The sequence below is a fragment of the Brachycentrus maculatus genome, unplaced genomic scaffold (assembly GCF_059751285.1).
Source record: "Brachycentrus maculatus isolate JH-2025_06_01 unplaced genomic scaffold, ASM5975128v1 h1tg000195l, whole genome shotgun sequence".
NCBI classification, from domain to species: domain Eukaryota; kingdom Metazoa; phylum Arthropoda; class Insecta; order Trichoptera; family Brachycentridae; genus Brachycentrus; species Brachycentrus maculatus.
Window position 1 is genome coordinate 263,243 of NW_028280946.1, and position 13,526 is coordinate 276,768.

The 13,526-nt window shown below is 35.3% G+C and overlaps 1 protein-coding gene across 2 annotated transcripts in view; it reads left to right on the forward strand.

The window, feature by feature from the left end:
• The window catches only part of GluProRS (Glutamyl-prolyl-tRNA synthetase), a 29,001-nt gene that overhangs the window by 12,443 nt on the left and 3,032 nt on the right, over positions 1-13,526 (forward strand). The window contains exons 14-27 of one of the 2 annotated variants that reach the window (XM_088263023.1): positions 761-841; positions 1,845-1,952; positions 3,031-3,255; positions 3,910-4,146; positions 4,570-4,794; positions 5,660-5,780; positions 6,253-6,377; positions 7,421-7,591; positions 7,882-8,136; positions 9,254-9,454; positions 10,556-10,673; positions 11,732-11,871; positions 12,234-12,360; positions 12,880-13,121. In XM_088263023.1, the coding sequence (XP_088119149.1) occupies positions 761-841; positions 1,845-1,952; positions 3,031-3,255; positions 3,910-4,146; positions 4,570-4,794; positions 5,660-5,780; positions 6,253-6,377; positions 7,421-7,591; positions 7,882-8,136; positions 9,254-9,454; positions 10,556-10,673; positions 11,732-11,871; positions 12,234-12,360; positions 12,880-13,121 (2,376 nt within the window). The remainder of the gene's footprint in view (positions 1-760; positions 842-1,844; positions 1,953-3,030; positions 3,256-3,909; positions 4,147-4,569; positions 4,795-5,659; positions 5,781-6,252; positions 6,378-7,420; positions 7,592-7,881; positions 8,137-9,253; positions 9,455-10,555; positions 10,674-11,731; positions 11,872-12,233; positions 12,361-12,879; positions 13,122-13,526) is intronic. The other variant, XM_088263024.1, reaches the window with a different exon arrangement.

A 13,526-nucleotide genomic window follows, 5' to 3' on the forward strand; every position in this document is an offset into this window, starting at 1 on the left:
TATACTGCGGAGACCTTAAAAAAACGTTATTTCATACGCTCTTTAAATTCAAAGATTATATTTTTTAAAAACAAAAAAAACGTGATGCAAAATGCGGCAAATGTTAACATTTTCTATAAATTAATTTTCATAAATCAAAATTTTTAAATAAATTATCAAACGTTTCAATCTCCGACGGTTTCGGACCTCTAATATTTATATGGAACAAACATTTTCTTTCTCTCTGTGCCATGTGGATGGTTTTGACGTATACGCGGCGTCGTGCGTTGTTTTAGACTTTTGAGGTTAGTTTTTTTACAATCACCTCAAAAAATAATGTTTTTAATTGGTACCTTTAATTTCAAAATTCAAGTTGTGATGAGATAGCAACGAGTGCATTGCGCGAGTGCGTACTTTTTTGCCGCCGAAGTTTCTTCAATATGTCAAAAATGACAGCTGTAAAAAAACTCGAATATTTTTGATTTTATAAAATAAACACGATTATTATGAATGAAAAGTTCGTAATACTTTATAAATGTTTGCTTCTGATATTCTATATTTAGCAAGCAATTACAATTTTAGTCACTATTTCGACAATTTGACTGAAATTTCGTAATACTGTTTCCGCTGTAATCATATTTTTTTAAATAACGCTTTGTCAGAACAATTATTATTATTTATCATATTTTATTGTGCAAATAAAAAAGATTTGTGTATTTATATTTTATGATCTAGTATGTAGTTTTTAACTAATTTGTACAATATTTTCTGTTTCAAATAGCAATCCAAGCAAACTGCTACTGCTAAACCTGCCTCTAAAAAGGCTACAGCAGCTGCCAACATTGTAGCTGATGCCCCGAAGGTAACATTTTTTTGTTTTAATTTTCGCCTCTGAACTGACTAACTTTTCCCAAGTTTGTCAGCAATCAGGAAAAAATAATGGAGAAACGTGACGGTTTACATTATAGCTGAGTTTATGAATTTTGAAAATAATGCGATTGTACCCTATTTTTGTTAGAAAATTGTTAAGTTAAAAATGTTGAGCCAATTTCTGAGGATTTTAATGCGTGGTCAAATATAAAAACTTACATGTATTTTGCTTGTAATATATTAAATCTGTATGTAATATAATAATAATAAACCCTTATCCGCACCCAATGGTGCATAGGGCACTGCGTTATATAAACGCAGTGTTATCATGATCGTTTTACACATGAAGGAAAGGTGATCAGCCCTCCGCTTCAGGTACCAGTCCATGGTAATATTGAATAAATATTACAGTGAAATAATTACTTATATTTATTTTACCCCCCTTGGGAATCGAACCCGGGACCTCCAGAACGGTAGCCGAGCGTGCTGACCATTACACTACGGAGGCGGACGAAAAATTGTCCCATTATAAGATTTATAATACAATTTAAAGATTGATATGTAATATATCAATCTTTAAATTGTATTATAAATCTTATAATGGGACAATCACAAACATTTAAGAAAATAATTTACATCATTGCAATGTGGCACCTATGCACCACTTTGGTGTGGATAGGGGATTGTTTTTTATTTTTATTTATTTTTTATTTAAGGGTATAACCCGCAAAGCCTCTATTAGAGTCTTTTCTACAGGTAGGATAGTAAGGATAGGGAAGGTAAATGTGAAAAATACATCACAAACACCCAGACGAATTGAAAATAAATCTTTCTTGGATTTATTTTGCAATTGGCGGGAATCGAACCCGCAATGCCAGTTTCGCAGCCAAGCATTTACCCAACTGCGCCACGGCGCCTGTGGATAGAAGAAGAATCTCACGTACACCACAAATATCATTGGTTGGCACTAAATGAAAGTCAAATATTGTCCACAGCAGGCAAGCGGTGGAGTGGATGACATATTAGTGAAGATATCACAGCAAGGAGACAAGGTTCGACTACTCAAAGAGCAAAAGGCAGATAAAGCTGCAGTAACAGCGGAGGTATTGTTCATTTCTCTGTATCCTTGTTTATTTTAGTATGAAAAACATTTAACCTTTCCGGGAGTATGTCCTTAAGTAAATGAATGTCAGTGCGAATTTTCCTCAAAGGAGAATCGATGTTAATGAACGTCAAAGTCTATTTGTCATTTTTTATGGTGTGATTTGTATGGTAATGACATCTGTGGATATTTGTATTTAACTATGTCATAAAAAAACTTAGAGATGGTGAGCTTTATTTTTAAAAAAAATACATGTTTTATTAAAAAAATATTGTACTCTTGGAAAGGTTAGACTTTTAAAAACATTTAAACTCTAAATCAAATAAAACTATTTCCATATACATAATTTATATTTGAAGCACTAACTTTGTGATTTTCCATTTTATAATTAAAATGTAACTTTGTTTTAAAATCACTATAAATATTTTATTATAACTTAATTATAATGTCTACTGGTTTCGAAGCTAACCGCTTCTTTATCAAGACTGATTAATACTAATCAGTCTTGATAAGTTATAATAAAATATTTACAGTGATTTTAAAACAAAGTTACATTTTAATTTTAAAAACTATTTCTCTTCTTTCACATGTTAATAATTACACTTTCCTCGTTCAGGATAAATTATCAAATACAAAGTGAATAAATAAAATAAAATAAAACAAATAAAAAAATTCTTGTCCTGGGGGACTTTGAATTATAAAAATACGGGTATTACAGAATAAGTTTTCCTTCTTTTACTTTCTATCAACGAAATTGCTCTATGACCAATTCAATATAACCGTACTTAACGAGGTACTGTTCGCGTGCTGGAGGTCCCGGGTTCGATTCCCAGGGGCGGAGACAAATAAATATTAGTGATTTGCATTATAATATTTATTTGATATTACCCTGGACTGGTGCCTGAAGCGGAGGGCTGATCACCTTTCCTTTGTGTGTTAAAGATCAAGGTAATACTCCGTTTATATGATGCAGTGCCCTATGCACCATTGGGTGTGGAAAAAGGTTTTAAAGAAGTACTTTACGAGGACTACTTGTACAGGTACAGTAATCTCTTATATTGTTTGAATGTCTTTTCTAGGTACAAACTTTGCTCGCGTTAAAAGCAGAGTACAAGAAGGTCTCCGGCACCGACTGGACTCCGAACGCCAAGCCTTCGGCCGCCGTACTTCCTGTAGCCGTTCAGCCAGCCCCTGCGGGCGGTAACTCTACTGCAAGCTCACTCCTCGACAAGATCTCCCAACAGGGAGAAAAAATTCGACAGCTTAAGCAGGAGAAAGCTGACAAGAAGTCTATTGAACCGGAGGTTTGTAATACATATTTTAATAATAATTATCTACTTAGACCTAATCTGCATCCGATGGTGCATAGAATACCACATCAGATAAACTCATTATGATTACTTTTAACAGTATATTTTTTTTATGAAACAAATAATACAACATAAAACAAGCTGAACTACATAGTTTAATATTCATTTTGTTTATTTATTTAAACTTCACGTACAGAAAACAGATAAGTACGTTGGGGGGCTTATTGATAAAAAGCAATATCTTCTAACCAACCATAATTCAATAATATTTATTTAAATTACCTTTAACTGGTCCCTGAAGCACAGGAGTGATCACCTTGTCTTCATGTAAGTAACAATCAAGATAACACTGCGTCAATACGATGCAGTGACCCATGCACCATTGGGTGCAGATAAGGGTTAGAAGAAGAAGACGTAAATTAAGTGGGAAAGAAATGTTAAATACTATTAATTAAGAAGGGGAAAAGAGAGCAGCAGCCATGGCTAGGGCGCTTGAAGTTGCATACTATATAATGTCTTATAAATGTAATGATCCTACCGAATGTCTAACAAAATAAAATATGCTCTGAATGAATGTCAGTGGCGAGCCATACATATAAAGCAATTACTTGCAGATTAAACTTAATTCAATCTTAATTTATTTTATAGGTAAAAGTTCTCATTTCCCTCAAAGCTGATTACAAGAAACTGACTGGTATTGATTGGACTCCTGGTACTCAAGCACCCGCTGCTAAAAAAGAATTAGCCCAGAAGCAATCCAGTCCAGCTCAGCCCTCAGCCACTGGTGCCGGAGACAGCATCTTAGAAAAGATCGTCCGACAAGGAGACAAAATCAGAGAACTTAAAGAGAAGAAATCAGATAAGAAGACACTGATCGATCCTGAGGTTAGTTGACTTGAATAAGTCTTCATTTTTTTGTTCATCCATTTTTGCTCCTTAGGTATAGTAAATCGCCTTTTCCTGGCTAACATTATAAATTCTAGTTAGGTAAATATCGTTTTGTATAATAAATGTACTCAAATAAACATGTGATTATACACTTTCAATGTGTACAACTTTTTCCAGGTCACGTGTATATTTACTTTCAGCAGATTTACTTAATCAAAACAGTCTAACTGGTATTTAAAATATTTTTTTCGGGAATAAGTGGATATAACAAACACTGTCCAAAACAACTCTGGCTCACAGCATTGAAGAAATTTTGCCTTATTTACTTATTAAATGACTCACCATAAACTAATGTTGCATACCCTAACTACCACTTCATCAACAAAGGTATATTAAAGGAAGTAAATGTCGATTTCCTAGGTTCAAATCTTGCTCTCCTTGAAAGCGGAATACAAGCAGGCGACCGGCGTGGACTGGACTCCCTCTACCAAGCCTTCCTCTGCTGCAAAGCCACCACCTGCGACCATGTCGACTCCCGCTGTGGGCGGAGAGGCTGATGGCATCCTGCAAAAGATTGCCCAGCAGGGTGACAAGATAAGGCAACTAAAGGGAGAGAAAGCAGACAAGAAAACTCTTGATCCAGAGGTTTGTATTTTGTTGCCTTATGTAAAATTCGTCATAATAAATTTGGATAATTTATATAGCGCAAAATACTACCTCAAGGGTGCTTATATGTTCATATAAATATTCAATATCAGTTATGGGCATAACTTCATTTTGGGGACCTATCCGACATCCGTGATAGTTCATAAGGAACTATCAAGAGAGCTGGTATCATACATGATAAAAATAGTGAAGGACATTAGTACCAAAAACCAAACTAAGACAAAAATGCCAAACCCTCTTCTAGTGGAACAGAAGGTCTGTTAGATTATGCGCAAAATTAAGGATATTAAGAGCCAATTATAATTTAATCTGCCCCCGTAGTGTAATTCTTAGGGTATTTAGCTACCAAGCTGGAGGTCCCGGGCGCAATTCTCAGGCGGGTCAAAATAAATATCAGTGTTTTATCACTCTAATTCTTGTTTTTATTTAACCTTGGACTGAATCTGTAGCACAGGACTGATCACCTTGCCTTCATATAATTAAAATCAACTTAACATTACATCAATTTGATGCAGTACCCTATTTCACAATTGGGGATGGATAGAGGTCAGCAATAGTAATAATGAAATTGATTTGTTTTGCCTAAAAAGTCCCACAAGTGTTCAGCAAAGGTTAGAAACAGGATAGATATTTTTGACATACAATTTGTAAGTTTTAAATCGCTGATTTGATAGTTGAACGGAAATAGACAAAACACATATCTACCTGTAAAAATAATTTCAGTGTGTTTATTTCTGTCTCAACATTGCCTTAGGTATATGTACATCATACCGTAAATGTTATTTATTTATAGGTCTGAAAAGTTTCACATCATTTACAATTTATGTTTTATTACACCTTACAGATTCAATCACTTCTTGCACTAAAGGCCGAGTACAAAAAGGTTGCTGGAGTAGAATGGACTCCCAATACTAAACCAGCTGCTGGTGCACCCAATATTAAACCAACTGCTGCCCCCACTAAAGGTATAAGGTCCTTAATAAAATTATTTATTCTGTGGTTTTTTAAAAATCTTGAATGAAACACTGAATACAGTTTTTTATAACAAAAAAATAAATCATTCAGAAAATTACTCAGTACATATAGGCCTCAAATTCATTGAATCTGAATCTTTTCGCTTTCCACTGTCAATATATTGATGTTAGAACTGTATTTCTTAATCTAGGAGGCATTGGCGTGGACAACAAATGAAGTTAGCTGCAATATAGCAATTTCCCAGAGTTGCCACTTTGATGATAATTTAATTTTTAGTATGGTGACATTTTCTGTCTACTTGATTTATTTTTGTGTGGAGCGGATAGGAGCCAAATTTATTAATGGATAATATTTAGTTTTAAATTGAAAATACATAATGATGTATGCAGTTCTCAATTGCAGAGCTACTTTCTTTTTCTTGTTTGTAATTTTTCTTTTATTGAAAGAACATTCTTTTTTTAGTGCCGTCTAAACCCCTCAATGATGCACCCGCTGTAGCTCAATCCCCCGAAGCGGCGTCACTTACGGTCAAAATTAACGACCAAGGAAATGTAGTCAGAGACCTCAAGGGAAACAAAGCTAAGAAGGTGAGTGGGTACAAATTGAATAAATACTTGAAATATTGAATCCAGTACTTTTATCTCCTGACAGGTAGGATTGTATACCTGGAAATTGGATCTGATTGTAGTAAGTGTTGTGGACTTTGGGTCCGAGGTCCTTCTTCTTCTTCGTGTGCCTTGTTAGGTCCCCCCAATGTTGGCGATCACTATGGCAAACGCTTTTCAATTCAATTCAATTTATTTATTTATAATTAACATACACATTAAGAACTTAAAATTTAAAGCGTATACATTAAAATACTTTAAAATCGAAAATATGCAAGAATTGCCAAAGGTGTAGAAGAATTGAATTGTAGAAGAAAAGAATCTGTTCCATGTGTCTGAAGGAACACTCCTTCAGACACATGGAACAGATCAATATCCAATGAGATATTGTTCAACATAGCGGTAGCTCTTCCTACAGGCATAAACATCGGCAGGTTGGTCCGGTGTATAGAATTGTGAAACAATCTATGACGACGCTGTCTTAGGTAACTATCGGGAACATACAGATCAATGCTCCGGATAATTTCAGGATCCGTGTCCTGGATACAGGATTTGCGGTCCTGCGTCCGGAACAACTCCTCCACTCCTCTCATATGGTACAGTCGCGAATGTTGCAAAGCCACGATGTTCGCTTTCTGCCAGGTCCTCGGCGTCCTTCTATTTTTCCCATCATTATAATTTGCAGAATGTAATATTTTTCTGCACGAAATACGTGACCAAGATACAAAATCTTCCCAACCTTGATATTGGACAAGAGTTCTCTGAGTGATCCAGCTCTTCTGAGAATATCTTCATTTGTAACCCTATCCACCCAGGGAATATGAAGCATTCTGCGGTGAAGCCACATTTCAAATGCTTCAATCCGATTCATCGTATTCACCTTTACGGTCCGAGGTCCAGGGTTTATTATCCCACCCTATCATATTGATGCATTCAATCATATTTTCTGATTCAATGCATTTAATATTATTTATAGAATCTAGAAATTAGAGCAGCCAAGTTAAACATATTGTTTAATATTCCAGGAGGACGTAGATGCAGCGGTGAAGTTGTTACTGGAGCTGAAGGCCGAGTACAAGAAGGTGACGGGGACAGATTTCCCGGTAGCTGGAAAGGGGGCGCGGGCCCCTGCCACTCCAGCCCCCAAGAAAGAGAAAACTCCACCTGCTGCAGCTCAGAAGGAGAAAAAGCCAGCGGTAAGTAACTGTGTATTTTTGTAATAAAAGTTCTATTCATTTTCATATCCCTAGCGTATAGCAGAAGTGTCATTCACCCTCAACTCGTTCACTTATGTCATCTTTATCCATCAAATACATTCTATTCCCAGGACACCTAGCCTACATATATTTTTATTTATTAATAAATACACTAATTAACTCCGTAAGAATCAATAAATTCACAAATTTGCATGTGAGTGCAAGAATTCACTCTTAATTACCGGGATATATGTATTTGTTTGCAATATTGATGTTTTATTTGTCTGAAGGTGCCCAAGGATGACCAGTCCGGTGTGAAAAAGGTGACCAGGCTGGGGTTGGAAGCCTCCAAGGAGACGGACTTGTCGGACTGGTACTCGCAGGTCATCACCAAGGGGGAGATGATCGAGTACTACGACGTGTCGGGCTGCTACATCCTGCGTCCTTGGTCCTACTCCATCTGGGACTGCATCCGCGAGTACATCTCCAAGGAGATCAAGGCCATGGGGGTCAAGGATTGCTACTTCCCTATATTTGTTTCTAAGGTGAGCTTTAAGAAATTAATCTGGCCTTATATCTAATTTAAACTCGGGTCTCAGGCTCTTTGTTTCAATTTAAAGATAAAATGTTGATTATTGTAATTTGTTTATGATCACTTAAAATTTATAATCCCATTATTGAAACAAATAGAAGGCGATAGATGACATATCTTCTTAGGTCTTGTTTATCTTATGACACTAGCCGGAATTTATAACTATCGAAAATAAAGAGTAACCATAATATATAGTCAAAAACAATGAAACATATCAAAAGCAAACAAATACTTTTGTAAAAACTACAATTTGCCGTGCTTTTTTAACCTTCCTCACGTTTTTAAAAATTGTGCACGCTCTAAAGAGGGGTATTTGAAAGATCGCAGCGGTATTCATAGAAAAATTACATGTAATGATTTCGCGACTAAAGATTTGCAATCACTAGCGTGTTCAAAGATCGGCTGCGCATGATTGATCGGATGAATACAGTTTGCAACATCTGTCACACTTCCACAAAGTTGAGTCAGTAATTAGAATGAAATAAGTTAAATGTGTCTGTTATTCATAAAATTTATTGTCTGCATCCATAGTGTAATTAATGGTCAGTGCGCTTGGCTACCGTACTGGGGGTCCCGGGTTTGATTCTTAGGGTGGGATCAAATAAATATAAGTGATTTTTTCAATATTTATTCAATCTTATCCTGGACTGGTACCTGAAGTGGAGGGCTGATCACCTTTCCTTCATGTGTTAACAATGAAGATAACACTGCTTTTATATGATGCAGTGCCCTATGCACCATTGGGTGCGGATGAGGGTTTGAAGAAGAATTATTCATAAATAACCCATAATGACACGGACCGTTCGACCATTGGATCGATACTTCACAGACAAAAAATTCACTCCCAACCAATCAGCCAACATTTCTACACTATTAGAACCCTGCTAATAAAGCTTAGTCTCTTTATTGGAGAGAATTAATTAAACAGCACAATTCATTTTAAGATTGGAAAGTAGAAATGTCTAGAAAAGAATTAAATTATACAAAAACTCTTGTAACTATATCAAATAAATAAATAAAATAATAAATATGCATACATTTATAATATTTATGCATATGTTCACATCTAGTCGGCCTTGGAGCGAGAGAAGACACACATAGCGGACTTCGCCCCTGAAGTGGCGTGGGTGACTCGCAGCGGGGAGAGCGAGTTGGCGGAGCACATCGCCATCCGGCCCACCTCGGAGACTGTCATGTACCCGGCCTACGCCAAGTGGATCCAGTCCTACCGGGACCTGCCACTCCGACTCAACCAGTGGAACAATGTTGTGGTACGGAACATTACCCATCCTCGTTTCATGTGTATATTTTCATTCCGATTGTATTGGTCTCGCTCATCAACAAAATCTAAAAGAACTTATTAATTTATTCATGCATAAAGTATTCCACATAGTTAAAATGTAAATATTGTTAAGGTGCAATATCGCGCACTCCTTTCAAGAACGTCATAAATCAAAATACTTGATTTTTCAGGAGAACGTTTTCAAAGTTTAAAAATATAATATAATGTATTAAAAATAAATATCAAGCCACTTTTTAAAATTTTTACTGTGCAACAGATCTTTTTAGATAAAATCTGAAGGTTTTTTCTCCATTTGAAAAATATTTAGTATATTTAAAAAAAATAACTAAACATTACATTTTATTCAAAATGCAAAAACAACACTTTCTGCCCTGTAGCGGGTAAATATTAAGTTTAAAATATTCCTCTTTTGCTGGGATATTTTCTGTACATTTTCTGGGCATTCCGAAAACACGCACAACTGAAAATTGACGATTTTCGATTTATGACGTTCTTGAAAGGAGTGAGCGATATATGTACAAGATTTGTAAAACATATTGAGTTAACTGTGAATTTTTACATTTTACTTCAAATATTTAGTAATTTTTGACATAATGGAAAACGATACAGGACTCCAAATGATGTCCAAATGCCGAATTTCATAGTATGTACTAACCTCAAAAGATGTGTAAGAAATCTATGTAAAAATCCATAGAAATCATCCCATTTTAGAAGGGGATAGTGATGAGTTACCTTAAAAGCTCATTAATTCTAAATTGGCATGTTAATATAATTAAAAATGCGCAAATTAAAAATAAAAAAACATTTACACACTGATGCTACGTTTCAAAGGTAATTTGTATTTTTTGTTAATAAAATCAGTAGTTTAAATGAGTTTCAGAATTTAAAAAAAAAATACTTCAGATTATTACATGCATTTTTTTTTGTTTAAGTATATTTTTTAAATCTTCAGTTATTTTTTTGAGGTTAGATTTCTTATCATGCCATTGTTTACTTAATGAAAAAAAAAGTATTGTGTACATATAGAAGATAAAAGAGTTAAATCAATAATGATGGGATGTGTTTCCAGAGATGGGAGTTCCAGCACCCACAGCCATTCCTTCGCAGCAGAGAGTTCCTGTGGCAGGAGGGACACACGGCCTTCGCTACCAAAGAACCTGCAGACCAAGAAGTGCTCGACATACTGGGTAAACTAATTCATATATTATTCTCAATATTTTTAATATTTAAAGCCATTTTTACTTCTATATTTTTTTACAAAAATGTTAGTAATATTAGTATATAACCACTCAACGAAATTTTTAAGTCTACCGGTTTTGAGGCGTACCCATCTCTTCATCAGGACAATCACTAAAACAGCATGCAGACGGGTAGTATTGTTTGCATACTGTTGTAGTGATTGTCCTGACGAAGAGATGGGTACGCCTCAAAACCGGGAGACATAAAAATCTCGGCAAGTGGTTTTATACTAATATTACTAACATTTTTGTAAAAAAATATGACAATATACTATGTAATTGAACATAAACACTTTGAAAGTATCTTATAATACCATCACTATATTATACCACCATACTAAACAGAGACTAGGGTTCACTATTGCCGCATTTGCTGCTTATTAGTCTCTAGATCTGTTCTTAAGTTTGGCCAGTTTAACCAAAGCCTATATTTTTTTTTTGACTAAGCGGATCCTCACCCTCTGTATCCTACCCTCATCATTACCCATTTCTCTGTACCCCAAGTGCTATTTTCTTTTACCAAATGCATATTCTCTTTATGGGGATGATTTTTATTGTATCTAATCCAATTATCGAATTACAATATATACTATTTACTTAAATTAAATGGAAAAGATTACTAAAAGCGTCATTTGACATTTGACAGATATTTTTGATGAGTTGCTAGTTTTCAGCTATGTTCAAAATCTGTGTCACCACATTTGGCTACCATACTGGGGGTCCCGAGTTCGATCTCCATAGGGGTCAAAATAATGCGATTTTTCACTCTAATTATTTAATATTACCGTTAACTGGTACTTTAAGTATAAGACTCATCACCTTGCCTTTATAAAATAAATTATAAAATTAATATCGCATCAATTTAATGCAGTACCCTATGCACCATTGGTTGCGGATATGGGTCAGTAGTAGAAGTAAAAAAAATTAAATACATTTTTAAAATGCACCTAAATGGGATATAACATTAATCCGCAATGATTCACAGGCTACTTTCTTTTCTTTTACAGATTTGTATTCTAGGGTGTACACAGACCTCTTGGCCATTCCCGTAGTAAAAGGTCGCAAGACTGAAAAGGAGAAATTCGCCGGAGGAGATTACACCACAACTGTGGAGGCCTTTGTTTCCGCCAGCGGAAGAGGGATTCAGGTCAGTAATATAACCACACGAGGAATTGCCAGACGGAATGAGGAATTTTCGACGTTATATCCCGGAATGTGATTAAGACTCACCCAAAAGTGCTCTTAGGGACAGGCTATGGCCCTGGCTATGCTACTTCAGTTCCCGCGCCTACCTATCCTGCACCAATCTTCCTACACATTCACTTTTTCCTATTTCAGCCTCTAGGTCTCTTTCCTTGGAGCACCGATCGTGATTTTCACCCAACATTATTTCTGTGTTCTGGCCCCAGTTGGCTTTAGGACTTTCAGAATCTTACTATCGTTTTTAAAATAGGTAATATAATTGTCAATTGCATATTTTTATGAATGTGAAAAATAAAATGATTACAGGGAGCAACTAGCCACCATTTGGGACAGAACTTTGCCAAGATGTTTGAAATTGTGTATGAAGATCCCGATACACAGGAAAAGAAATACATCTACCAGAATTCTTGGGGATTGACAACTCGCACAATAGGTGATTATAATTTATTTAGTTGTTAAATTACATCTCAGGTGCCTATTTTTTTTTTATAAATGCGGAATGTGAGTTGGAAAAAAGTAAAAAAAAAAATATTTTCTTAACAGCGCTTGGATAGAGTAAAAATATATTTGCAATAATATGATCTTACAACAAAAGGGAACAATGGGTCTGTTTTGTAAATAATTGGCAAATAATTTTCAACATAATGAACATCAGTAAAAAAAATCTATCCTTATAGTTTATATTTGAAGCACTAACTTTGTGATTTTCCATTTTATAATTAAAATGTAACTTTGTTTTAAAATCACCAAAAAGTGTTTTTAATTATAAATCTATCCTTGTTTTATCACGCTACCTTAACCTGTCATTGTGTTATCAATTTTTATTTAGAAAAAACTAAAAACCGATGTTTTTAGAAAAAAATTCAATTACGTCAAATGTTACCTGGGTTTAAGAAAGTTAAGATGCTATTTTATGTGTGTAGGGCCATAAGATTTATTGGTTTTTGTCCAGGCGTAATGATCATGGTCCACGGAGACAACCAGGGCCTGGTACTGCCCCCGCGCGTGGCCGCCCTGCAGGCCGTGCTGGTGCCGTGCGGGCTGACGGCCTCCACCAGCCCAGAGCAGCGCGCGGCCCTGCTGGCCAGCTGCCGCCTGCTGGAGGAGGCGCTGGCCGCCGCGGGCGTGCGCACGCAGGGTGACTACAGAGACAACTACTCGCCTGGATGGAAGTTCAATCACTGGGAACTTAAGGTGGAATTTGTCTTTTTATATATATATATATATATATATATATATATATATATATATATATATATATATATATATATATATATATATATATATATATATATATATATATATATATATATATATATATATATATATATATCTTCTTCTTCTTCAAACCCTTATCCGCACCCCAATGGTGCATAGGGCACTGCATGATATAATCAGATCTTGATCGCCCTCCGCTTCAGGTACCAATCCAGGGTAATATTCTATATATGTACTGAATTTTTTTTTAACTCACCTTTTAACTTACCTTTCAATAACTCTTCAAAATCACATTTATTTCAAATAAAAACTTATTTAAAAAATATACAAATTGTAATTTCAAGCAAGAAATTCAATTACGTCAAATGTTACATTGGACTT